Source organism: Ictalurus furcatus, chromosome 8 (genome assembly GCF_023375685.1).
Source record: "Ictalurus furcatus strain D&B chromosome 8, Billie_1.0, whole genome shotgun sequence".
In the NCBI taxonomy this organism is placed as follows: Eukaryota; Metazoa; Chordata; class Actinopteri; order Siluriformes; family Ictaluridae; genus Ictalurus; species Ictalurus furcatus.
In genome coordinates, this window is record NC_071262.1 from 5,187,802 (window position 1) to 5,214,862 (window position 27,061).

The 27,061-nt window shown below is 38.2% G+C and overlaps 1 protein-coding gene across 3 annotated transcripts in view; it reads left to right on the forward strand.

The window, feature by feature from the left end:
- Positions 1 to 27,061, forward strand: part of diaph2 (diaphanous-related formin 2) — a 380,814-nt gene that overhangs the window by 57,571 nt on the left and 296,182 nt on the right. For all 3 annotated transcript variants that reach the window (XM_053630382.1, XM_053630381.1, XM_053630383.1), the window contains 7 exons: positions 9,464 to 9,603; positions 15,168 to 15,242; positions 15,332 to 15,401; positions 19,208 to 19,344; positions 20,687 to 20,795; positions 23,954 to 24,064; positions 26,724 to 26,836. In XM_053630382.1, the coding sequence (XP_053486357.1) occupies positions 9,464 to 9,603; positions 15,168 to 15,242; positions 15,332 to 15,401; positions 19,208 to 19,344; positions 20,687 to 20,795; positions 23,954 to 24,064; positions 26,724 to 26,836 (755 nt within the window). The remainder of the gene's footprint in view (positions 1 to 9,463; positions 9,604 to 15,167; positions 15,243 to 15,331; positions 15,402 to 19,207; positions 19,345 to 20,686; positions 20,796 to 23,953; positions 24,065 to 26,723; positions 26,837 to 27,061) is intronic.

Genomic DNA, 27,061 nt, shown 5'->3' on the forward strand with positions numbered 1-27,061 from the left:
GTGGTGTAACCAGAAATTAATTTCTGTAAGATGAGGAATTATCGAAAATAAAATCACAATTGTTCTCCTTATCTGTACAATTAAATATAGGGGATTGTGATGCACTCATGCGGTCGGAGCGGGGATGACAAAAATGCATTATTTAATTACTTGACAATCTACCATCAAACAATTTTTCCAAGTTTAATAAAGTTGCCATAAAATACTTTTATGACAGGTCCATTGAACATGATTCAAATAATGTTAATAATAGGGCAAAACGACACCTTATATTGTAAATCCTGATCTACTTTTTTTTGACACTAATCTTCAGCAGGCTGCTTCAACAGCTCCCACATCCAAATCTCTTGTGTAGTTCTCTGTCAAGTAGCTTTCAAAATCTCAGAGCCTAGGTTATGGGTGTTATAGCGGGGTGTCAAACTCAGATTCTGCCTGCATCACATCAGACGCATCACGTCACACCACAGGCATCACATATTTAATTTTTTTGCGTATTATATAGAATAACAACCAATAATCTAGGCTCTGAGATCAGAATATGTTGTCTCTAGGAAAAAGAAGGTCTAACTGAAACTATTAAAGTGTATGATCTGTTAGGTAATAATATTTATTATACTAATTATAATAACATTTTTTATTAATGAATGCATTCCTTTGTTTAATTACATTTTATTGGATCCCTGCAACTGTAATGAGAAACAGGATAAGACAATTTGCAAAATTATACATTTTTTCCTGTTTCTGTTTGAAAGCTACAAGTCAGAACTGCATTGTAACTACACTATAAGCAATGGTACTCATTGACCTTGGCATCAGCGCCTGCCTCTTACCCTGGATATCCTTAATAGTAGAATAAGAGAAAGCAGCTTGACAACCACACCTCCCTCACCCTTATACTGAGCACAGTTTCAGACAGTGCATGCCTTCAGTCTCTGCCTCATACCCCTGAGCTTCTCCAGTATTTCTTTTGAAATTGGTTTGAGTTTATTTTACATTGTTATTCTCGACAATGTGAAGACTTACAGTGAGGGAAAGAAGTATTTGATCCCCTGCTGATTTTGTACATTTGCCCACTGACAAAGAAATGATCATTCTATAATTTTAATGGTAGGTTTATTTGAACAGTGAGAGACAGAATAACAACAAGAAAATCCAGAAAAATGCATGTCAAAAATGTTATAAATTTGATTTGCATTTTAATGAGGGAAATAAGTATTTGACCCCCTCTCAATCAGAAAGATTTCTGGCTCCCAGGTGTCTTTTATACAGGTAACGAGCTGAGATTAGGAGCACACTCTTAAAGGGAGTGCTCCTAATCTCAGCTTGTTACCTGTATAAAAGACACCTGTCCACAGAAGCAATCAATCAATCAGATTCCAAAGTCTCCACCATGGCCAAGACCAAACAGCTCTCCAAGGATGTCAGGGACAAGATTGTAGACCTACACAAGTCTGGAATGGGCTACAAGACCATTGCCAAGCAGCTTGGTGAGAAGGTGACAACAGTTGGTGCGATTATTCGCAAATGGAAGAAACACAAAAGAACTGTCAATCTCCCTCGGCCTGGGGCTCCATGCAAGATCTCACCTCGTGGAGTTGCAATGATCATGAGAACAGTGAGGAATCAGCCCAGAACTACACGGGAGGATCTTGTCAATGATCTCAAGGCAGCTGGGACCATAGTACCATGAAAACAATGGGAAACACACTACGCCGTGAAGGACTGAAATCCTGCAGCGCCCGCAAGGTCCCCCTGCTCAAGAAAGCACATATACATGCCCGTCTGAAGTTTGCCAATGAACATCTGAATGATTCAGAGGACAACTGGGTGAAATTGTTGTGGTCAGATGAGACCATAATGGAGCTCTTTGGCATCAACTCAACTCGCCGTGTGTGTTTGGAGGAGGAGGAATGCTGCCTATGACCCCAAGAACACCATCCCCACCGTCAAACATGGAGGTGGAAACATTATGCTTTGCGGGTGTTTTTCTGCTAAGGGGACAGGACAACTTCACTGCATCAAAGGGACGATGGACGGGGCCATGTACCGTCAAATCTTGGGTGAGAACCTCCTTCCCTCAACCAGGGCATTGAAAATGGGTCGTGGATGGTTATTCCAGCATGACAATGACCCAAAACACACGGCCAAGGCAACAAAGGAGTGGCTCAAGAAGAAGCACATTAAGGTCCTGGAGTGGCCTAGCCAGTCTCCAGACCTTAATCCCATAGAAAATCTGTGGAGGGCGCTGAAGGTTCGAGTTGCCAAACGTCAGCCTCGAAACCTTAATGACTTGGAGAAGATCTGCAAAGAGGAGTGGGACAAAATCCCTCCAGAGATGTGTGCAAACCTGTTGGCCAACTACAAGAAACGTCTGACCTCTGTGATTGCCAACAAGGTTTTGCCACCAAGTACTAAGTCATGTTTTGCAGAGGGGTCAAATACATATTTCCCTCATTAAAATGCAAATCAATTTATAACATTTTTGACATGCATTTTTCTGGATTTTTTTTGTTGTTATCCTGTCTCTCACTGTTCAAATAAATCTACCATTAAAATTATAGACTGATCATTTCTTTGTCAGTGGGCAAACGTACAAAATCAGCAGGGGATCAGATACTTTTTTCCCTCACTGTAGTGTATAAAACAATGGGTACAAAAATATGGGACAAATAGCATTATATTTTTCAATACAGGAAACGTCTTGAATGATGTTGAAGTGTCAATCTATGAAGGAAACACCTGTCAGCCACATGTTCTAGTATTTCTGCTCACTTGAATATTAGGTATTTGATGTCTGTGTTGATGGCATTATGCAGAGAGAGGCAACCAAATAAGTGCTATTTATTTAATACTATCTGTTCCAATACTTTTGCTCACCTAAAAATTGGGTAGTTTGCCACCAAAGGTGCTATGTTCTAAGTCATTTAACACATCTAGATGTAAATATCAGGAAATGAAAGCTGAAATTCTGATCTATTGTCTCATATTCATGTTTTGATCTAATCTGATCTGATATTCATCTTTTGACCCAAATGTCTTCAGTGTTTAGCCAAAAAAATTAGAATTGGCCTTGCTGTTCCAATTCTTTCAGAGGGGGCTATAGAAAAATTATCCATTTTGTTCATGTTTATTACATGGGCTGAAAGATATAAGCCAATATAGAGATTATCTAGAGTGTCACAGTGGCTTACTGGTTAGTGCGTTTGCCCCGTACCTCCAGGGCTGAGGGTTCAAAACCCACCTCTGCCCCGTGTGCGCTGAGCTTGCGTGTTCTTGCCGGGTAACTGGCTTTCCTCTGGGTAATCTGCTTTCCTCCTCCAGTCCAAAGACGTCTTGAAGGCTGATTGGCATTTCCAAATTGGCCGTGGTGTATGAATGGGAGTGCAGTTGTGCCCTGTGATGGGTTGGCACCAGAGTTTCTGTTAGCGGATAATGCAGTGTCCAGTAAAAATATTAACATGAAGCAGACATATATACATATATGCACTTGTAATTGTACACCTTGGGTTTTTTCCCCACATGTTTCTCTTGAAACATGACCAGACTGATGCGCATCTCAAGCTGCAGAGAAACACTGGACACATTAGATTTCATTTTGGCAGCAGAACGCTTCTGAGCCATGAAAAACTCACAGAAAATAGTCATAAAATGAAGTGAAACAAATTAGCATGGGAAATTATATAGTTTTCTCTATTTTAAGTAGGCCTGTTGGGATAATTACGGTATCAACTTATCGTATGATGTATGGACATGACGTCAGTCATTTTTGCTGACTTAGATATTGCTCCTTGTGTTTTCATGTGTGTTTGTTCATTTACATTAGAATGAATATCACCAATGTTTTATCCATTCTGTCCTCCCGTCTGCTCTAGGGCTGTCAAACTAAAATTCGAACTTCGAATATTCGTCAAATTTAACATAAAAATGCACATCTGAATGCAGACTGTGCATTCAAATTTAAGATGTGTAGCAAGTACTAGCACCTATTTTAATTAAAATATACTGTAGAAAAAATGACATGCAGGATATAAACAATGCATTAAAATCTGAAAAATCTAGAAAGAATAGTTCTAGTGTTTAAAATAATCCGGTCATAGTCAATATAGTCAAAATGTCAGGGATTGACCCACTTAAGATGTGTGAGCTGAAGCTGAACAGTGAATGTACACCCGTAAACTGAAGAGCTTTCAGGTGGGTTAATTAACTCACCCAAATACATCCTATACAGGTGCATCTCAAAAAATTAGAATAACATGGAAAGGTTACTTTTTTCCATAATTTAATTCAAAAAGTGGAACTTTCATATATTCTGGATTACACAAAGTGAAGTATTTCAAGCCTTTTATTGTTTTAATCTTGATTACAGCTTGCAGCTCATGGAAATAAAAACTCTAGTATCTCAAAATATTAAAATAAAGAATTTATAATACATAAATTTTGCAGTGTCACATTCCTAGTGTCAAGTCACTCCTGAACCAGAGACAACGTCAAAAGCGTCTTACCTGTGCTAAGGATCAAAAGAACTGGACCGTTGCTCAGTGGTCCAAAGTCCAAAGTAAATTTTGCATTTCTTTTGGAAACGAAGGTCCCAGAGTCTGGAAGAATAGTGGAGAAGAACAGAATCCAAGATGCTCGAAGTCCAGTGTGAAGTTTCCACAGTCAGTGATGATTTGGGGTGCCATGTCATCTGCTGGTGTTGGTCCACCGTGTTTTCTCAAGTCGAGAGGGTGTTGGTCCACTGTGTTTTCTCAAGTCGAGAGTCGATGCAGCATCTACCAGGAGATTTTAGAGCACTTCATGCTTCCATCTGCTGACAAGCTTTATGGAGATGCTGGTTTCCTCTTCCAGCAGGACTTTGCAGATGCCCACAGTGCCAAAACTTCTAGTATCTGGTTTGTTGATCATGGTATTACTGTGCTTGATTGGCCAGCCGACTCGGCTGACCCGAACCCCATAGAGAATCTACGAGAGACACCAGACCCAACAATACAGACAAGCTGAAGTCCGCTATGAAAACAACCTGGACTTCCATAACAAACACCTCAGCAGTGCCGCAAGCTGATTGCCTCCATGCCACGCTGCATTGATGCAGTAATTCATGCAAAAGGATTAAAGCCCTGACCGAGTATTGAGTGCATAAATTAACATACTTTTCATCAGGTCGAAATTTCTTTATTATAAATTCTTTACTCTAATATTTTGAGATACTGGATTTTTGATTTCCACGAGCTGTAAACCGTAGTCCTCGAGATTAAAACAAAAAAAAGGCTTGAAATATTTCACTTGATGTGTAATGAATCTAGAATATATGAAAGTTACACTTTTTGAGTTACATTATGCAAAAAATGAACTTTTCCACGATATTCAAATTTTTTGAGATGCACTTGTACACATATGAGATTAATCAGACATATACACAAGATAAACGTAATATTACAGTGTGCTTCTGCACAAAATGAGTACACAAGTGAAATTGAACTTAAATAACACGCTAGGTAGAATTCACCTTCTGAATATGCTCTTTCCAGAACAACACTAAAACACAGACAATGAATAACTAAAGCACAAAGAATTCACAATATGGTATTACAATAGTGTACTTACTATAATGTTATTATTTCAGGAGATCACTTTTTCACAACAAGGGTGGTTTTCACATGCTTATTTATGCTTAAGTTACTATATAAAAAATGTTAATATTTGGTTTAATTTTTGCATTTTCTCGTCAACTAACATGCTGTTGACTAATTTTCAATGCTATTTTAGTCAGAGTAAAATTTACTAAAATTAATAAATATGACAAGGTGAAATACTGAATAAATTTAAAGGATATTTTATTCAGAATACAAAAACTATTTTTTTTTTTTTGACATTTCAATTCCAATGTCTGAATATTCATAAGAATTAAAAGTTCAGTGGTCTTTGAAAGGGTGTGCTTGCATTATTATACTCATATATTATAATTATATAAGTGGGTTACAATTGTCTTAAAATGACAATAAAATCGTTTGTGGCAATTATTTCTGGAACAACATCTCGTCCAACAGAAGTAGTTATCATGACAGGCCTATTTTAAGATTTCTTTGTAAACGAAACTACATGTGACAAAGTGCAGTTTAAGGGTTTGCTGTGCCCTGTTTTTGTTTTGAATATTTGTTTCATTAGACTCTAATTCCACGACTGCCATTTGTTACTTTTTTCTTTCCTTTATCTCTCATTTGACTTGTTTATTTTGTTATTATATTGCATATAAAATGCAGAGTCCAAAACGTTATAGTGCAAAATAAACACCGAAATGAGATGACTGGATTTTTTTCTGGTTATAACTTTTATACATTCCATTAACGTATAGGCAGTTTCATTGATTTATTTCAAGGTGGTGTTTAACGCTTCTGAATTTTTGTCTTTTTAATGTGGCAAATTGCATTAAAAAAAAGGTGTGTGACTGACACATGTCTTTATTATGTAGACTTGGGTATGAGGCAAATGCAGAGCTGCAAGTCATATGATACTGCATTCTGAAAGAAGCACTGTATGTGTTTACTTCAACAATAGATTTTGGTGGCTTTAAAACATTGACTGACAGTAACCGGTCCCTATGGCAACAGTGCTGTGAGTCTTTTGCCATAAAACACCACCCACTGTCCTAATTTAGACTTCTAGATATTGTATGAGGAAGGAAACATGTCTGGGGTGAACACAGGTGATAGCTTGTTCACATTTTCTGCCTCCTTACACCTCAGTGTTGTTGTGTAGAGCAGTAAACACATTGTGTGCTTTAGCTGTAGCTATATGCTTTGTTTCCTCATGACTGTATGTGTAGCGATGGTAGGGTCATTTATGAATGTGAGCGAAGTGGACATTAATTTTACCCAAATGTCTAGTCAGCTCACTGAGTCTGTGTGTGTGTGTTCATGCATGAAGGTTTGCATCTGTGAACACTGGTTAGGGTGACATTTTCGGAAAATAAGTAATTAATCCATACCCACCTTCTTTATATCTATAATAAGATGCAGGGGGAGATGCGCACACATTAATTTGTGTATTTAACATGTCTCGTGCCTCATGTCTCATTAATTGCTTCACTTAATGATTACAATTAGTCAGACAGATAGATGTATTTATCTGGAATAGGTGGAATAGTATTATCAAATTTCTGAACTTAATAAATGTTTTGTGCAATTTGTCCTTGACCCAATGGTATATGTTCTTTTATATCATAATCCAGAAAATGCAATTTCAACTTCAATGTTCAGGGCTCAACAGTATCTAAATGTTTTTATATCCCTATGTTAATTTAGCTTGTTTATTTAGTACCTTCATTAACAGTAATGAAGCATTATTGTGTTCATTAGCTTAGCTGGCATGGGTGGTGTCATAGGATCCGTTAGCTCAGTTAAAGCTTCCTTTTTGTCCATACTTGATGATTGGCTGTGTATTTGTTGTCTGTAAATACAAGCTCCCATGCCAAACAGCAAACTTAGTTTGTGAAAATGTAAAAAAAAAAATTCAAACATACAAGGGTTATGACAGTACATGTTTCCTGTCTGTCTTATGCATGAAAGCTCAACAGCAACATTTTTGTAACCTTTCTTGTGTTTAAGCTCTATATTAGTTCTGCACTACTAGGGACCACCTCATGAACCTTTAAATTTGATTGCACTTATGGCACAAGAATACCAGCAATGTAAAGCAAAACCATTACTCAATTGCAAGGCTTAAATGTCCTGGTAAATGCTTTTCTGTTGTAATGATGCTTCATATGGTTCTGAGACAGCCCTAGAGTTTCCCATGCTAAGCTTTGTGCAGCCTCTTATGAAATGTGATTAAATAATCTAAAATACTATGCCAGTTACCTGTCTACTAAGAATTGCTCTTTAAAGCCTAGTTCACACTGCACTGACAGACGCCGACCAATGGCAGCAGACCGTTTGTCGGGGTTTTTCTGATCAGTATGTTAACCCCATCTGTCGCTGTTGGTCTGTGTTTGACGGTTGTTGAATGTCTGAGCAGTGTGGTATGATTTTCCGACAAACTTTAACGTAATCTTACCTGGACACGGATCGTTGCCATGATGATGAGACAAGTGTCCCTTAAAACTCCATAGAAACAAAAGCCTGTATGCTAAGTCATTGTTGTGGGTAAACGGCAGATTTCTGGTCAAATCAGAAAGAAGAGGATAAATTATGTATCAAAGAATCGAATGTCCAAACACAAGCTCTGCAGGACTGAATCCTAATGACTCTTGGACCTGTTTGTGTACTGCAAATAGCCCACCCAGACCTTTTTTAAATATCAAGCATATTGAAGCTCTTTTCCCAGTGTCTGGTTCTGTGGTGTTATTACTCGGGTCCATAATATCCAGCATTAACATGGGTTGAATCTCAGGCCAAAATTTTGTATATAGTTCCATAGGGAGCCATTGGGTCCTGGTACTTTCTGTGATGGCATTGATTAAATTGCTTCTAACATTTCTTCACATGTGAAAAGGACATTAAGACTGTATGTATTTTGATCTGAGACCATAAGAAGTTATGTATTCATCAAATATGTGATCATATCAAATTTAGAAACTTCGTTTTGGGTTTTATATAGAGAGTCAGTAAAGTTTTAAAAGGTTTAATAATTGCTTTGGGATCATATATATATATATATATATATATATATATATATATATATATATATATATATATATATATATATATATATATATATATAATATATCGGAACCCTCCAGTGTTTATAGATTTTATTAATCACTCTGATTGCTGTTTTTTATCTGGTATGCCAGTAATCTGCTAGATTTATTGCTGAATTCATAATGCTTAGAGAAAAATAATAATTAGTTAATATAATTGGTATATACCTTTGCTCTGGTGCTACATAATGCAGCCCAGTTGGATTTGATTTATGTGCTTGTTAAGATATGCTGTTTCCTTTTCTAAATTCAGTTTTTCAGTTTTATACCCTCATCTTTGTCTTAATGAAGTGTAAGATATTTCAAATAACTGTCTGATATAAGTCTGATTAAGTTTAAATTCGGTGTGCTGACAGTACTAATATTGATCATTTTTGATGTTCAAATACATTATCATCAGTTTAAGGGGAAAGAAATGTTTTCCCCCTTCACTCTATATACTTATTTAGAATTAATTTACTTCTGTTAAAGATCTCCCTCATGTTTTCAGTGTGAGATGAAAAATGATTGTGATGAGTGTGAGATGAAAGCAGTTATTTCCCTAATTTTGTTCCGCATGCACTTAAGCTAATTAACCACAGGACATTTTTCTGAACCTTATTACCAGTGTTTACCAAGGGTGCCTAATATTCTGGAACTGTCATATCACTGCCATAGACTTGTAGTCAACCAGTCTGATATAGATGCTGGAATGAATGTACATCTAAGAGGCTGTTGAGTGTCAACTCTCAGTAAACATTCCTTTAATTTGTCTCATTACTGTAGGGGGGCCTGAGAAACAGCAAGCATGAGTGTACGCTGTCATCACAGGAATATGTGCATGAGCTGCGTTCTGGCATTACTGAGGAGAAATTGCTCAACTGCCTTGAGTCTCTGCGTGTGTCTCTAACCAGCAATCCTGTCAGGTCAGTAACTTCTGTGCTGTTCAGAGAACCATACTACCCCTTTTCATCTTCACATCTAAATCTTTACACACTCAGGGGAGTTAAGATAAATAAATAAATAACAAAATCTGAAAAGATTCATTGGCTGTGCCCTATTTGTTTCTTTGTGGTTTGCCTGATATTTCAAATGGTGATGTAGACGTTTGCAGAAGTAATATCTTCACACAATAACCACCAGGAGGCGCATGGAACAACATACTGTAGCTCCAACACACAGTATACTAAAAAAATGTGTGGTTATGTATGGTTTACATAAAAATATCAAAATACTTTTTTGTACATCAGGCACCTAAATAATTCTGTAAGACTTTAACTACAGTTGCACTCAAAATGATTCAACCCCCATTGCAAGTTTATTGTCAAAATTTACAGACTTTCAGCTGTTTGCAATAAATAAGTCAAACAAAAGCAATTGAAATAGTTCAACACAACAAATGCTTCAAGTGGTTTCCCCAAATTCAACTGAAAATGCAACTTATAACGACTAATCCAGTTTCAAAATTATTCAACCCCTTCATGGCAAGCATCTTTAGTTCTTAGTAGAGCACCCTATTGCTGTTATGACCTACTGCAAACGAGATGCAGAGCTTCTAGCAGCGTTCCTGAGGAATCTTCGCACATTCCTCATGAGCAATGGCCTCCAGTTCAGTATTATTCTTGGGTTTGCGTGCTGCAAACGCCTTCTTCAAATCCCACCAGAGATTTTCTATGGGGTTCAAGTCAGGTGACTGTGATGGCCCTGTAGAATCTTCCAGAACTACTTCTGCAACCAAGCCTTGGTGGAATTTGAGGTATACTTGGGATCATTTTCCTGTTGGAAGGTCCAATGACACCCAAGCTTCAGTTTCCTCAGACAACATGAGGTTTTCTCCTAGGATTTCCTGATACTTCAATGAATCCATTTTGCCTTCCACATGCTACAGGTTTCCAGTGCCAGAGGATGCAAAGCAGCCCCAGAGCATCACCGAGCCTCCACCATGCTTGACTGTGGACAGAGTGTTCTATCTTCAGTCTTCTTCCTCCAGACATACCGCTGATCCATCATGCGGAAAAGTTCTAGATTTGTTTCATCGCTCCACAGGACATAATCCCAAAACTTCTGTGGCTTATTTATATTATTTTAGAGCCAATTTTTCTTGTGCTTTTGGGTCAGTAGTGGTGTATGTCTTGGAGTTCTGGCATGGAGACCTTCTGCATTTAGTACATGTCTTACTATGCTCACTGAAACCTCAGTGGCTGTTGCCACAAAGCCTTGCTGCAGGTCTTTTGCACTCACATGAGGGTTTTTCACAACCTGCCTTCTCAGAAATCTTGTTTCTGAAAGTTGCAGCTGTTGATTGCTTCCTTTTTCTGCCCCATCCTGATAGTGTACAACCAACAAACCCATAACCAGTTCAGTTAGTTCATGTGTTCCAGCTCAAGCACACCTGATGCAACTAACAAAGCCCTTGATTAGTTGCATCAGGTGTGCTTGAGACGACATCTGTTTTGCATATTTGTGCTGTTGTGAGGGATTCTATTCAGGGGGTTGGATAATTTTGAAACTGGAGAAGTCATTATAAGTTTCATTTTCAGTTGAATTTGGGGAAACCACTTGAAGCATTCGTTGTGTTGAATTATTTCAATTGCTTTTGTTTGATTTGTTCATTGCAAACAGCTGAAAGTCTGTAGATTTTGGCAATAAACCTGATTTGCAATGGGGATTGAATAATTTTGATTGCAACTGCACATCTCTCCCATTACATCCAGGGCAAATTTAATCTCTTTCATGTCCTTCTGTTACATAATGTACCTATGATCATAGTTTAAATAAAATAGATTTTTGAAAAAGAAAAGCTATGGTGGCCTCCATGTTTAGATCTAAGCAGAGATTAAATTTCCACAAAGGATGTTTTGCATGCTTAGTAGCTCAAGGTTTCTACGCTTTAGCTACTAGATAATGAGCAGTAGTCATCGCAGATGATTGGCAGGATAAACAGTCTGTCTTCAGCAGAGATGTATAATAACACTATGTAAATTCAGTTTAATTATTTTTTTTTGCTCCTGGCTAGTAAGTGTTATTTACTACTTACTTTTACAACAAAAGTGTAGAAAATGGCCTATTATCCGCCACAGATTTTGCTTTTGTGACCAGGACATTGATAATTTTGAAATGTACCTATTTTCATTGAGAAAATTGGCGAATTTGCGTCACGTGGGAGCCAAAAAAAACCCCCAAAAACCTATTTCCTTATTCAGTCTGATTTTTTTTTCAAGCTTAATGGCAAGTGCTCAGTGTTAGTAGTGTAGATGCGCTGAAATATACCCATTTTGAGCATTTCTATACATGTAAAGTCTGGCAACCTTGGACACATAATTTGTATATTATGAATGGCATACTCAGAAAATTGACTCTGAATATGTACAAATGTCCCCCCATGTACACCAATCAGCTATATCATTAAAATCTTATTCTGTCGGTCCCCCTTGTGCCGCAAACATAGCCCTGACCCGTTGAGGCATGGACTTCACAAAACCTCTGAAGGTGTGCTGTGGTATCTGGCACCAAGATATTAGCAGCAGATCCTTAAATCCTGTAAGTTGTGAGGTGGGGCCTCCTTGGATCGGACTTGTTTGTCCAGCACATCCCACAGATGCTTGATTGGATTGAGATCTGGGGAATTTGGAGCCAAAGTCAACACCTAGAACTCTTTTCTTCAAACAATTAAATTCATACAATATTTGCAGTGAGTCACTGTGCATTATCCTGCTGAAAGAGGCCAGTGCCACTAGGGAATACTGTTTCCATGAAAAGGTGTACTTGCTCTGCACCACTTTCCTTCTTACCATAGTGCATCCTGGTAACATCTCTGCCCTAGGTAAGCTATGCACATGACCATCCACATGATGCAAAAGAAAATATGATTCATCAGACCAAGCCACCTTCTTCCATTGCTCCATAGTTCAGTTCTGATGCTCACATGCCCAATGTAGGTGCTTTCTGCAGTGGACAGGGGTCAGCATGGGTACTCTGACCGGACTGCGGCTATGCAGCCCATATGCAGCAAGCTGCAATGCACTGTGTTCTGACACCTTTCTATCATAGTCTCCATTAACGTTTTCAGCAATTTGTGCTACAGTAGCTCCTCTGTGGGATTGTACCATTTAGGCCAGTCTCTGCTCCCCATGCGCATCAGTGAGCCTTGGGTGCCCATGACCCTGTCACCGGTTCACAAGATTTTTTTCCTCAGACCACTTTAGGTAGGTACTAACCACTGCATACCGGTCATATAGCCATCACAATTTGACCCTGGTCAAGGTCACTCGGTCCTTACGCTTGCCCATTTTCCTGCTTCCAAAACACCAACTTCTAGAATTGACTGTTCACTTGCTGCCTAATATATGCCACCCCTTGACAGGTGCCATTGTAAGAGATAATCAATGTTATTATCGTCACCTGTCTGTGGTTTTAATGTTATGGTTGATCAGTGTAGATATACAAAAAACTACTCACTTCTGAATGTTTGTGGTCGTTTCTGTATAACAGCACGTTAATTTTGATTCATGTATTGTTTTTCTCTGAGTTTATGTGAACGAAAAGACACAAATTTGCCCGTTTTCTCAAAAACATAAGTAAATTTCAAAATACCAATGTCTTGTTCACAAAAGCAAAATGTAAAGGAATTGATGGCCATTTTCTATACTTTTGAGGTAAAACATAGTAGGTAAAAAATAACACTTACTACCCAGAAAGAAAAATTGTTACATAGTGTAATTGATACTGTGTGTGTAAAGCCCAGCATGATGATCTATCTCATCACATTTGCTCTTTCTTCATTTAAGGACTTGAAAGAATGTAAAGCGTGAGCTTATGTTAGCAGGTACTGTATACTGTCTGGTTAGGTGACAAGAATCAGCACAGAGAGCCCTAGCAGAATACCCTCTCAATTATTTCCCAGTGCACTCTCTGAAACATGGCTCTCAAAATGAATCAGTGAGCAGTGCATGTAGAGGGGTCATCACAAGTGTGTACTCTTTCCCCTAAGTGGATGTAAGAGGATGTTCCTAGGATTTGGAGTTGTCTTATTGTGTGGGTATTCTGTCAGTCTGTGTTTAGCTGGAAAATAAGTAATAGATTTTAAGTAATAGTAATCACTGCAGTTTCTCCATAAATATAGCATATATTTTAGTGGACCAGGGGTCGTAGATACGAGGACCAGCCAAGACCAACAAATAGTATAGTAGTCTGGAATATAATAATGTTGCTTACAAAACACTAAGATAGACTGATCTACTGAACTGCTTAAACAAAATGGTTGCCAACTATTTTCCAAATCGTATCCCTGAGTCATCTTCCTTATACTGGATCAATACGTCCAGGAAATATATAGGAACATTAACATTAATGCAAATTAATTCAAACAGCATGATTTATCACAGAAATTAATGAGAACAAAGCTAAATAAAAGTTGTGATAAAGAGGTAATGGCAGAAACAGTAAGCTTAATAATAAATTATAACTAGTAAATATTATGCATTTGTAGTTCAGCATGATAAAGATTTTGCTTTAATACAGTCCTGTTGGTTTGCAGTCATAGGAAAAATGTACACCCTTCAAGTCTAAGTTTTTATTTATATGGGCATTAATGACAATTGTGTGATCCTAACCAACTTCTATAAATGAAGAAATAATTAAATGCAATGCTAAGGAAATGCAATAAAATAAGTGTGACTATCCTTATAAAAGCCGAACTTTTGACAGTTTGGTGTTCTAGAGCTCTCAGGTCTGTGATTATATCATGCTAAGAAGAAATGACATCAGCCATGACCTCAAATAAGCAATTGTTGCTGTTCATAATCTGGGAAGGCTTTATTATTATTATTATTATTATTATTATTATTATTATTACAATTTGAAATTCATGATTCTATAGTTAGATGGATTGTTTACAAATAGAATAGCCTTCAAGACAGTTGCTAATCTTCCAAGTGTGGGCATCCCAGCAAATTCAGTCCAAGATCAGACCATTTAATGCTCAGAGATATAAAGAAAATGCCACTTTATGCCAGAATATTCTTGAGGCTTATGTTAAGCCATCTACCCAGCAGCTTCAGCTAGGCCAAAGTTGGTCATGCACCAGGACAATGATCCCATGCACACCAGAAAATCGACATCTGAATGACTAAAGAAGAAAAAAAAATCAAGGTGTTGGAATGCCGTGATGCAGCTAACTAGGACGCTCTCAATACTTCCTCTGTAGAATGTTGTGAGGATTTTTAACTCCTAAAAAAGACACATTACCCTTTGAAAAGTTTAACTCAAATATGGTAATAAGGATGTTTAGACAAAATCAAGGGGATCGAAGCTGCAATAGTGTTTGATTTAAAACGTGATTAAATTTGAATCAGTGCCTTCTCCCTGTCTAGGTTACTATCAGATATATGTGGCACTCTGTCCAACCTCATACCTAACAGCAGGCATCTATAGGTAAAGGCATACAGTTAATTTTGTGTGTTTTCTTTGTTTGTTTTTATTTATTTTTTAGCTGGGTGAATAATTTTGGCCATGAGGGTCTTGGACTGCTTTTGGATGTACTGGAGAAGCTTCTTGACAAGAAACAGTAAGTGGGATTAATTTGTGTGATTAATTTTGAGCTATTTTATGTGCACAACCATTGCTCATTCAAGTGTTTTATTTTACTTTTTCCAGACAAGAGGTCATTGACAAGAAGAACCAACACAAACTCATCCAGTGCCTCAAAGCCTTCATGAATAATAAGGTGTGCTAAGTGGTTGAGTAAGAAGTGATAAGGTTTTGAAGAGAGCAAGCCAGATAGCATGCACAGAATTTAATACAGCGTATACGTAGATGGATTTATTTCTTTTTTGTGATAGGATAAAAAATGAAAAATTCAAAACAATATGTTATGTTTTTTAATTTTTAAATTTTTAATATTTATAATATTATGAAATGATAGAAATAAAAATTTTTATAAAAAGAAACAAAAGCTACATCAATATGCACAGATCAGCCATAATATTAACACCATGAGAGGCCACGTAAATATAATTAATTATCTCATTACAATGGCTGTTATGAGATACCTGTCAAGGGGTGGGATTCAATACCCCAGCCAAAATGATTGAATCGCCGCACTTAGCGGATGTTCACCCAGTTTTTTACTTCGTAACAAATCAGAGATGTGACACAAAACAATTTTTGTTTAATAGCTGAACATTCTGGCTTCGTAAAACATACTTCAAACAAATTTAATGAAATACTTTTAATTAATGGCATATTTTTTTCCAAATCAAGTAGAGGGAAAAAATGATGGACTCACTCAATGGTGAGGAAAAAATATAGAATCACCTTCTAAAATTTCTAGAACAAATACCAGCAGAAATCTAAAAATGCAAATTAGTCTGCAGTTAAAAGAGAGTGCTTACAGACCTTAATAAGCTGTTGGACTTGGCTAATTGATAGGAAACATGGCCCCTACAAGAGAGTTTTCAATTGAAGCAATGGAAAGGACTATAAAACTTCTTCAAGAAGGAAATCTGACACAGAGTGTGGGAAAAGATGTCGGTTGTTCCCAGTCAGCTGTGTCTAAAATTTGGTGCAAGTATAAACAAAATGGGAAGGTTGTAAAAGGAAAACATACGTGTAGACCAAGGAAGATGGCAGACGTCAGAATAGAAAACAAAAGCAATATGCCTTGAAAATAGAAAACGCACAACAAAACAAATGAAAAACAAATGGGCGGAAACGGGAGTCAGTGTTTGTGACAGAACTGTAAGAAATCGGCTGAATGAAATGGGATTTACATTCATAAAAGCCAAACGAAACCAGCACTAACACCTAAACAGAAGAAAACAAGGTTACAGTGGGCTAAAGAGAAGCAATCATGGAGTGTGGATGATTAGATGAAAGTGATGATCATTGATGAATCACAAATTTGCACTGGCAAGGGAAATGATGCTGGAACCTTTGTCTGGTGCCGTTCTAATGAAACATATAAAGACGACTGCCTGAAGAAATCAATCAAATTTCCCCACTCATTGATATGAGATTTCATGTTGGGTAAAGGACCAGGGAGACCTCAACAGTCAATGCACAGGTGTACGTTGAAATTTTGGACACTTTTCACAATTTTATTCACCAGGATGATAATGCATCTTGCCACAGAGCAAAAACTGTTACAGCTTTTCTTCAGGAAAGACATTTGAACTCAGTGACATGGCCAGCATCTAATAAAAATTTATGGTGGAAATTAACAAATTGGTGCATGATAAGGCTCCATCCTGCAAAGCTGATCTGTCAACTGCTATTTGAGAAAGTTGGAACCAGCTTGATGGAGAATATTTTTTTTCTATTAGTGATGTCCATGCCTCAAAGAAAAAAAGCCCAAGGACGAGCAAAAGTACTAATTGTGATTTATTATTTTTTTGTTGATGATTCCATAATTCTTTCCTCTACTTGATTTGGAAAAAATATGCCATTAATTAATATAAATTAATTTAATTTGTTTGAGGTAAATTTTACGAAGCCAGATTATTCAGCTATGAAACAAAAATCCCAGTGTGGTGATTTCGTAATTTTTGCCAGGGTTTGTTAGCAAGTGAACGGTCAGTTCTCGAAGTTGATGCGTTGGAAGCAGGAAAATGGGCAACTGTGAGGATATGAGTGAGTTTGATAAGGGCTACATTGTGATGGCTAGACGACTGGGTCAGAGCATCTCCAAAACAGCAGGTCTTGTGAGGTGTTCCTGGTATGTAGTTTGTACCTACCAAAAGTGGTCCAAGGAAGGACAACCGGGGAACCAGCGACATGGTCATGTGCACCCAAGGATCTTTGATGTGTGTTGGAGGCAAAGGCTAGCATATCTGGTCTGATCCCACAGAAGAGATACTGTAGCACAAATTGCGGAAAAAAATTTATGCTGGCTGTGATAGAAAGGTGTCAGAACACTCAGTGCATCGCAGTGATGCATATGGAGCTGTGTAGCTGCAGACTGATTAGAGTGCCCATGCTGACCCCGTTCACCACTGAAACCGCCTACAATGGGCACGTGAGCATCTGGACCATGGAGCAATGGAAGAAGGTGGCCTGGTCTGATGAATTACGTTTACATCAGGTGTGTGTGCGCATCACTTGGGAAGAAATGGCACTCCTAGGGAAGAAATGGCACCAGGATGCACCATGGGATGCTTTGGGCAATGTTTTGCTGGGAATCCTTGGGTCCTGGCATTCATTTGGATGTTACTTTGTCATGTAACATCTACCTGAACATTGTTGCAGACCAAGTACACCCCTTCGTGGCAATGGTATTCCCTAATGGCAGTGGCCTCTATCAGCAGGATAATAATTTGTTAAAAAAGGGGTGTGGCCCTGTGAAAACGAGTACGACCGACAAAGTTACAAAGTTCCATAATCATTACTTGTGATCTACTGATGCTCGAAGCATGGAATTGTCAGGGATTGTTCTGTAGTATATGATGTCTAAAATGGACGGTCCACAATTGCATACTTGCCAATTTGTGGCCTGCTAAATATTGTCACACTAAAGCACACCAAATCTTTCAATTTTCATGTCTAATACTCATGTTGTAGTTCCTTTTTAGTGACGAGGTTATGTCTGAAAGAACTTTCTGAAACATATTGAAATAGATCAGTCTGGAAAAGGTTAAAGTCATTTCAAAGGCTCTGGTAAACCACAGTCAGAGCCATTATCTCCAAATCGAGAAAACTGGAAACTTTGGTGAATCTTCTCAGAAGGGCTTGGGCTTACCAAAGTTCCTCCAAGTGTGAATCACCAACTCATCCAGGAATTCACATAAGAACCCAGATGAACATAACTAAGGAACATCAAATGAATTCCCCAAGCCTTTTAGGATAATGGTCTGTGAACAGATGAGATGACAGTGGACATTTTCCAAAGACATCTGGCATAAAGCAGTCCACTATAAAATACTATACCAACTGTCAAACATGGTTCTAGTAGTGTGATGTGGGGATGCTTTACTGCGTGAGAACCTTGGACCACTGTGATCTGAAGCAAAAGTGAAATTGGTTTATGCAGAAAGACATCAGTCTGAAGCACAAGAGCAAATCCACCTCTGAATGGCTCAAAAGAAACAAAATTAGGGTTATGGAGTGGCCTATTCAAATTCCTGATTTGAACCCCATTGGGATGCTGTGAATGGACCTTAAATGGTCAGTTCATGCTTGTAAACCGAAAACTGTGACTGAGTTAAAGAAATTCTGCAAAGAAGAGTGGGCCAGAATTCCTCCACAGTTATGCAAAGACTCATCACCAGTTATCATATTCATTTGGTTTAAATTTTTGCTGCTAAAGGTGGAAAAAACAATTCAAATTTGGGGGTTAATTAAGTTATGTTATGAATATCCAACATCTAGCATGAGTAACACTTCCTGCTAGCAACCATTTGAAAATTAATATATCTGAATTGTACACATTACTTGGTGCATATTAAGTCTATCAGAACCACTGCATATTTCTTCTTTTTAAATGTTTCTCTTCTAATGGTGTAATAAAATTAAACTTGTGAACTTTGGCAATTTCAGTATGGATTGCAAAGGATACTTGGGGATGAGCGAAGCCTTCTCCTTCTGGCCAGGGCTATTGATCCCAAGCAGCCGAATATGATGACAGAGATTGTGAAGATCCTGTCTGCAGTCTGTATTATTGGAGAGGAGAACATGTAAGTTTGTGTTGTTCCAAGACTATCCAGTATCTGAAATGTTATACTATATATATTACTGTAAGTAAACCAAGGACATATTTGATTTGCAACATTACACAGCTTAGAAGCAGGCAGTGTTGTAATCAGATAGACTTTTATAATATGCAGTCTGTTTCCAGTGGAGGTAGGACTGACATCAAGACATTTTCCAAACGTTTTTATTTACTTACAATCAGATCCATAAATACCTTAATTGTTAAGGTAATTAATATAATAATTGTTACACATTGTTTATTATATTCATTGGTTAGGTCACAAACCTGTCATGGTTCCAAGGCAACGGTACTCTGATCTAGTCTGTATAGTCAGATGGTCAGAAAATTGTTTTGATTGTCTGATAGGACTGCACTGACAAATAACTACTGTGATATATTAATGTCATAATTCATTATTATACTTTTCTGAGTAGCATGGGCATCACCAGGTGTCACTGGTTTTATTATAAGTTGTTAGTCAGTGTAACAAATTATTGGGTATTTATGATTATTATTTTTTAAAAATCTACTTATTTAAATGTATAGAAAATCTATTTATATAACTATACTTTTGTTTTTCTTCTTTTTCCTGATGAAACATTTTCTTTTTTTTGTAAATATTATATAAATAAAATGTCTGAACCTCATCTGAAGTTCAGATGATAGGGTGCCACTGTTTTGTCAGTGATTTATTAGCAGTACCATTATCTAATATTGTAGCCATATTACCTGTTTCTGTTCTTTGTTGTGTTTTTATTGATGAAATAGCAATCTGCGGGTTCCAAGCACTCTTCACAGCTAGCGCCCAGTGTTAAAGTTTTTTCTGTTCAAGAAATGCCTGCTGAAAACTTTTTGGCTAATGTTGGCCATTTTTATTGAGTAACGCCGTCACTATTTGGAATACAAGTACAGATTTGCACAATGATGCTGTATAATAAAAATTGGAATTTACCTCCATCCCCTATGGCTGACCATGTCTCAGTATTTGCAGATGTATTATGAACCTTGTCCTGAACATGCCATTCATATATCGTATGAATTTACCTAAACAGTCCTGGTAGCTGTCTGAGCAAATCAAGCTCCGTCTGCATGGATGGTTGGTATGCAGCAGCCATCATTGTTTTATTGGAGAATAATAATAATAATAACCAGGAAATAATTAAATCCTAAGACATTATGGTAATATTAGTACTGAAGAAAAAATAAGTAATACCGATTAAGGATTGGCCTAATGGTTTCTGTCCCCATTAAGTTTTTCCCATAGACCTTTGTTTATATCTTGCTAATGGGTCTGTTAAAGTCTTTGTCTTTTTTATTGTTCCTAGTCTGGATAAGATCCTGGCAGCCATGACAATTGCAGCCGAGAGAAACAACAAAGAGAGATTCGCTTCAATAGTAGAGGGTCTGGAGAACCACGATGCTCAGCAGCTTCAGGTCAGTTGACTGTTCTTTGCAAGAAAATAACATTGCAACCTGACACCTGCTAATTCTCACACAACTCACACACAGCCCTTGTCTACCTTTGATTTGAATAGCATCTATATATTTTTATTCCTTCATTTAACATTTTTATTCAAGAAAATAAAAACATTATTACAAGCTTGTGGTTAGTTTAGCAGTTTCTCTCTCTCTCTCTCTCTCTCTCTCAGTTAAAAAGAGCTGACACAGAGACTACTTGCATAAATGTTAAAAATACATCTCCTTACAGAAAGTTTCACCAAATCAATAATGTTTTTCTTAGTTGACTCATTTTTAATCCATTTAGGCTGATATTATTTCAGCATCGGCCATTCATCGGTGCATTAGTGTAATCCTATGTTTATTGTAATATCTTTTATTTGTATGTACTATGTGGCCAAAAGTATGTGGACACCTATGTGCACTTGTTTGACCAAAACCAGGGATGGGTATTAATATGGAGTTGAACCCACACCCCCTTAGAAGCTATAACTGCCTCCACTGCCTCCACTCTTCTGGAATGGCTTTCTACAGGATTTTGGAGCATGTCTGTGGGAATTTGTGCCCATTCATTTAACAGAGAATTTGTGAGTTCAGGCACTAATGTTGGACAAAGATTGAAGTCAACATTCCAGTTCACCTCAGAGGTGTTCAGTGGGGTTGAGGTTAGGTCTCTGTGCATGCCACTGGAGTTCCTCCACACCAAACTTGTCAAACCATGTTTTTATAGACCTCACTTTGTGCACAAACACACAGTTCTTGTGCTGATGCTGCTTCTAGAATCAGTTTGACACTCTATAGTGAATGATGTAACAGAGGATAGCCAATCTTTATGCCGTACGTGCTTTAGCATTCAGCAGCTCCACTCTGTGAGTTTGCATGGTCTACTGCTTTGTGACTGAGCTTTTCAGGTTTGAGCATTTTCATTTCACAATAATAGCACTTACAGTTGAGCAGGGAAGATTTCACAAAGTGACGTGTGGCAAAGGTGACATCCCATGACAGTGCCACGTTTAAGGTCACTGAGCTCTTCAGTAAACCCATTCTACTGCCAGTGTTTGTCTTTGAATATTGTATGTATGGCTATATGTTTGATTTTATGCACCTGTTATCAATGGGTGTGGCTGAAAACCTGAACTCAATAATTAGGATGTCAACATACTTTTGGCCATATAGTGTTGTATGTGTACTCTGCTTCACCTGTCCAGTCTCAGAGAAAGACAAATGGTAAGGATGTAGAGTTTTTCATCATCTGTTCACTTTTTTTTTTATTCCTGTGCTGGTCATGGTCATCTGTGACCATGTCCCAACATGCAACACGCATCAGGTGTGGATTTGTAGTGAAGCAGATTCTTAATTGTAAATTGCTGGATTAAAACAGTAACAAAAGGAACCCCATCCTTGCATAACTTGGCTTTAAACCTTAGAAAAAATCGACTTTAAATGAAGAAAAAAAACCTTTTACTAATTGTAATGTGAATTAAAAAACTTTGCTGCTGCATAAGATCCAGAGAAATGAAGAACTGTTAAAAGCTGTGATGGGCTACAAGGTCGGGCTTTTTAATGTCATTAAAATATTTTTCTCTGTTTTGAGTTCTTGCCAAAACAAGCGTTCAAACATTGGGCCACATTTATCAAGCTGGGTATGAATGGATTTATTCGTAAATCATTTACACAAGAAATTTGCTTTTCATGTTCAAATATACTTATAAATAGACAAACTAATGACTAACTAAAGCTTGATTGATCTGATTCATTTAATTTGTGTTAATTTGTAGTTACTTCGGTTGTATATACAGACTACACTGTCAAATTTAAATAGCTAATGTATTTCAGTTACATCGAATTGTAATAAATTTTGTGAAACCCAATCATTTCATATTAATGACATTACCTAAAGAAAAATAATAAACATTAAACATCTAAAAAACCAAGCCGACGTAAATGCATAAGTCAAATAAGACAATCGTTCAGTTAAGAAGAAAAGCAGTTGTATAAACCTTTTCTGTAACTTGGCTCCAGATGTTGGCCTTTTCAGTTGTGTTATGCTGTTAAATAATATACTGTATATTTTATTGGCAGAGAGGGACGTCAAAATAACTTTCGCTTCTACCTCTGAGAATGAATTTGTTTGCCATTTACTTGCCTAGGGTTAGGATTAGGGTTAGCTTTGCCTTTAATGGAGTTTTGTAGGGATCACCAAATGCCAATCAGCTGTGCTGTGCATGTGCCTGGTAATTTACCGGTGATTTATCAACATACACATGTGAGTACGAAGAAAATCAGCATTTCGAAACTTTTGTAAATCCAATGGAAATTTTTTGTTTGCTTTTACATAGAAATATAACTTTACTGAAGGATTGATAAATGAGGCACATTGTACAGCCCCAGCAGCACCTTTTGTTAAATGACTCGGCTGCAGTGATATGTTTTCAAATTATGCACCAGAAGCTTATCAGTGAGCTGCTCATGATGAGCACAGCTGCCTGCAGGAAATGTTTGTTAGAACATTAGACTACACTTGTTAGGTCCTTCAACTCGTCAAATGAAATAACGGAAGGGTTGACAGTGAGAATGGAGTAAGGAGAACACAAAACAAATAGATTTTTTCTGAATTTTTATTTTCTCTTTTCTGGGAAAGTGTTTCCAAGGTTTATACGCTGTCATATACAGACAGTGTTATTCTTCCACATGGCTGTTATTCATCACACATTCTTGTTCATGTTGCCTTGGTAATAGGAGTCACTTTACAGCCAGTGAAGACTCGTAGCATTTATCACTGTCCACTGCAGGGATCTGATAAATTAAAAACATTTTAGTGTGCCTATTTAACTCATTCCATCTTCTGCTGAATGCACTACAAGTGGTTTAAAAATCTACTGACCAGTTGTGCATGCTGTCCACTCTTTGTTGTCCTGTGTTATCCTTTACCGTTATATGCATCATTTTTCATTGTTTTCTGTAATGTTATGTAATATTTTATTTTGCACACCGGGATATAATTATGTGAGCATAAGTTAGTAATAATTAGCATCAAGTTGATGAGGAATGGGTTTAGACCTTGTCTGTAATAACGTATTTGTCTCTCTCTCTGTGTGTGTGTGTGTGTGTGTGTGTGTGTGTTATGAACACAGACAGCCTGTATGCAACTAATCAATGCCCTAGTCACCTCTCCGGATGATCTGGACTTCAGAATCCATTTACGGAATGAGTTTCTGCGCTGCGGCCTGAAGAAGATCCTGCCAGTGAGTTGTCGTGTTTATTTATTTATTTATTTATTTATTTATTTATTTATTTTTACATGTCATTTCTTAAAGCAGGATTCCCCTTTATCATATTCTAGAACATTTCAAGAGATTGTTCTGCAAATCGCTAATACAAGAACTTCTAATGCACTTCCTGCCTCAGTAACAAATTACACTCACCTTTGTACACAGTTTTATCACAAAAAAGCAACATTGGCATATCACCATCAGAGCTGAGCTAAAGCTTCTTCTATACTTGCTTTCATATTTGTGTATCATAGTAACTATGTGATTTCTAACGTTTCAGCCCCCCACATGTTATATGCTTAATAAGAATTTTTATTTTGTTAAGAATAAAGTATAATAAGCTTCCAGGTTCTATTGTGTGGCAAATCAAGGCTGCGATGGGCTGAACACAGACACACATGAGGCAGGGGTAGTGGAATAAAGGTGCTCTTTTATTCAGTGTTTTAGTGGAATGCAAGTGAGAGAGGTGCAAGGGTGAGAGTGGAAGTCTGAGGCATCGTGATCCTGGGGTATGACCAGCAGGGGTGATCGACATTGAGGTGGGGCCTCTGGGTTCCCTTGGTCATCGGGTGTCGTCTCTCAGCACGTCGCCGGTAGGGAGAGTGGTCTTTGCCGCTATCGCCGGCCTCTACACGAGAGGAAGAGAAATGGATCAGCACAGACATGTAGACCAAACTGGCTTACCTTGCTGCTTCTGCTGCACCCTTTTATACTCTCCTGGCTTCTCGGAGAGGGTGAGGAGAGGCCACCATAATCATTGGATGCCAGTGTTTGTGGTTTTGCCACCCCGCCTCACAGCTATGTGCTCTCGCGCTATCTACAATAATGGGGGTGCTGAAGTGGCTGTCCATTCAGCACCCGGGTGGCACTTGTGCAAGGAGCTCTTAGTGCGGAGGCTGCAGGCCTGCAATCACAATTGTTTCAAAATAGCAACATAAAAGGAAAAACAAAACTTTACAGTTATATTTAATCAGTGTTCCCCATAGGATTTTGGGAGACTATGGTGGGTGGACCGCTGACCCTCTAGGGGGGTCCGGGGGCATGCTTATGGCGGCAAATCCATGCCAAAAATCCGAGAGCATTATTGACGCTTTTGTGCACGGACATTCAACAGACACTTTATGAGAGTCATTAATTTTTTTATTTGCGGTCTGTTTGTTGAGTGTGGGGGCGGGGTGCTTTGCCGAAGCAACGGCACAAAACAGAGATCTTTAATGTTATTATGATAATAATATGAAACACTGCTTAAATATATGGTAAAGAGTTTGTTGGAGTGTGTGTGTGTATTTACTGTTCTCTGTGGAGGACTTACATGCTTTCTCACTCTCTGATTCTCTGTTTTTATAAGACAGATGTGATTCCTAAAGTACAGTTGTGTGATTGATAGCTGCAGAATTATAGGTTACATTTTACTGCATGTACACGCCACTTGCAGTGGTTTATATTGCAGGTGTAGGTGTTCCATTCCCACCCCTGGAATCCATAAATTTAGAACAGTGCTAACGAATAGGAGGGGGGCATCACAGCAAGCCGTCAAATGTGATTGTATTGGATGTACACCAATCAGCCATAACATTAAAACCAGTGAGAGGTGAAGTGAATAACATTGATTATCTTGTTACAGTGGCACCTGTCAAGGGGTGGGATATATTAGGCAGCAAGTGAACGGTCAGATCTTTTAAGCTGATTTGTTGGAAGCAGGAAAAATGGGAAAGCATAAGTATCTGAGTGACTTTAACAAGGGCTAAATTGTGATGGCTATACGACTGGGTCAGAGCATCTTCAAAACGTGAGGTCTTGTGGGGTGTTCCCAGTATGCAATGGTTAGTGTCTATCAAAAGTGGTCCAATGAAGGACAACCAGTGAACTGGTGACAGGGTCATGGGTGCCCAAAGCACTTTGATGCGAGTGGAGAGCGAAGGCTAGCCTGTCTGGTCTGATCCCACAGAAGAGCTACTGCAGCACAAATTACTGAAACAGTTAATGCTGGCTATAATAGAAATGTACCAATATGCACAATGCATCGCAGCTTGCTGCATATGGAGCTGCATAGCCACAGACTGGTTAGAGTGTCCATGCTGATCCCTTTCCACTGTTGAAAATGCTTACAATGGGCATATGGCATCAGAACTGGACCATGGAGCAGTGGAAGAAGGTGGCCTGGTCTGGTGAAACACATTTTGTTTTGCATAATGTGGACAGCCAGGTGCGCGTGCGTCCCTTACCTGGTGAAGAGATGGCACCAGGATGAACTATATGCATTGTACAATGTTTTGCTGGGAATCCTTGAGTCCTGGCATTCATGCAGTTGTTACTTTGTCATATACCACCTATCCAAACATTGTTACAGACCAAGTACACCCCTTCATGGCAGTGGTATTCTGTAATGGCACTGGCCTCTTTCAGCAGGATTATGTGGTCTACCACACTGCAAAAATTATTCAGGAATGATTTGAGGAAAATGACAGAGTTCTCGTTGTTGACTGAGTCTAATTGAGCATCTGTGGGATGTGCTGGACAAACAAGTCCGATCCAAGGAGGCAGGTATAGATATAGGTAACCTCTACTTGTAGCGCTCTGCTGTTTCTTTAATGATCTTACATACTCATTTTCTCTTCCTCTCTAATGACAGGAGCTGAAGGAGACAGAAGAATTGGACATTCAGCTGAAGGTGTTCAATGAGAATAAGGAGGAGGATTCTATTGAGCTCTCACACCGGCTTGATGACATCCGCACAGAGATGGAATATCCTTTTCACAGCAATTTATGAACAGCAGCTAGAGAGTGAGATGTGCTGCTCTCTCTCAGCTTCTTAAATCTTACATCCCAGTACCCTCTTTTCATATGGAGCCTGTCCAGGCTCAGGCAGAGCTTGTCATTATATTTCACAGCTTATTATAACTTCCCAAGTGGTTTTGTACGGTCATGGAAATTGTTGTTTTCAAGCAAACATTTGATCCTCTTTGAAAC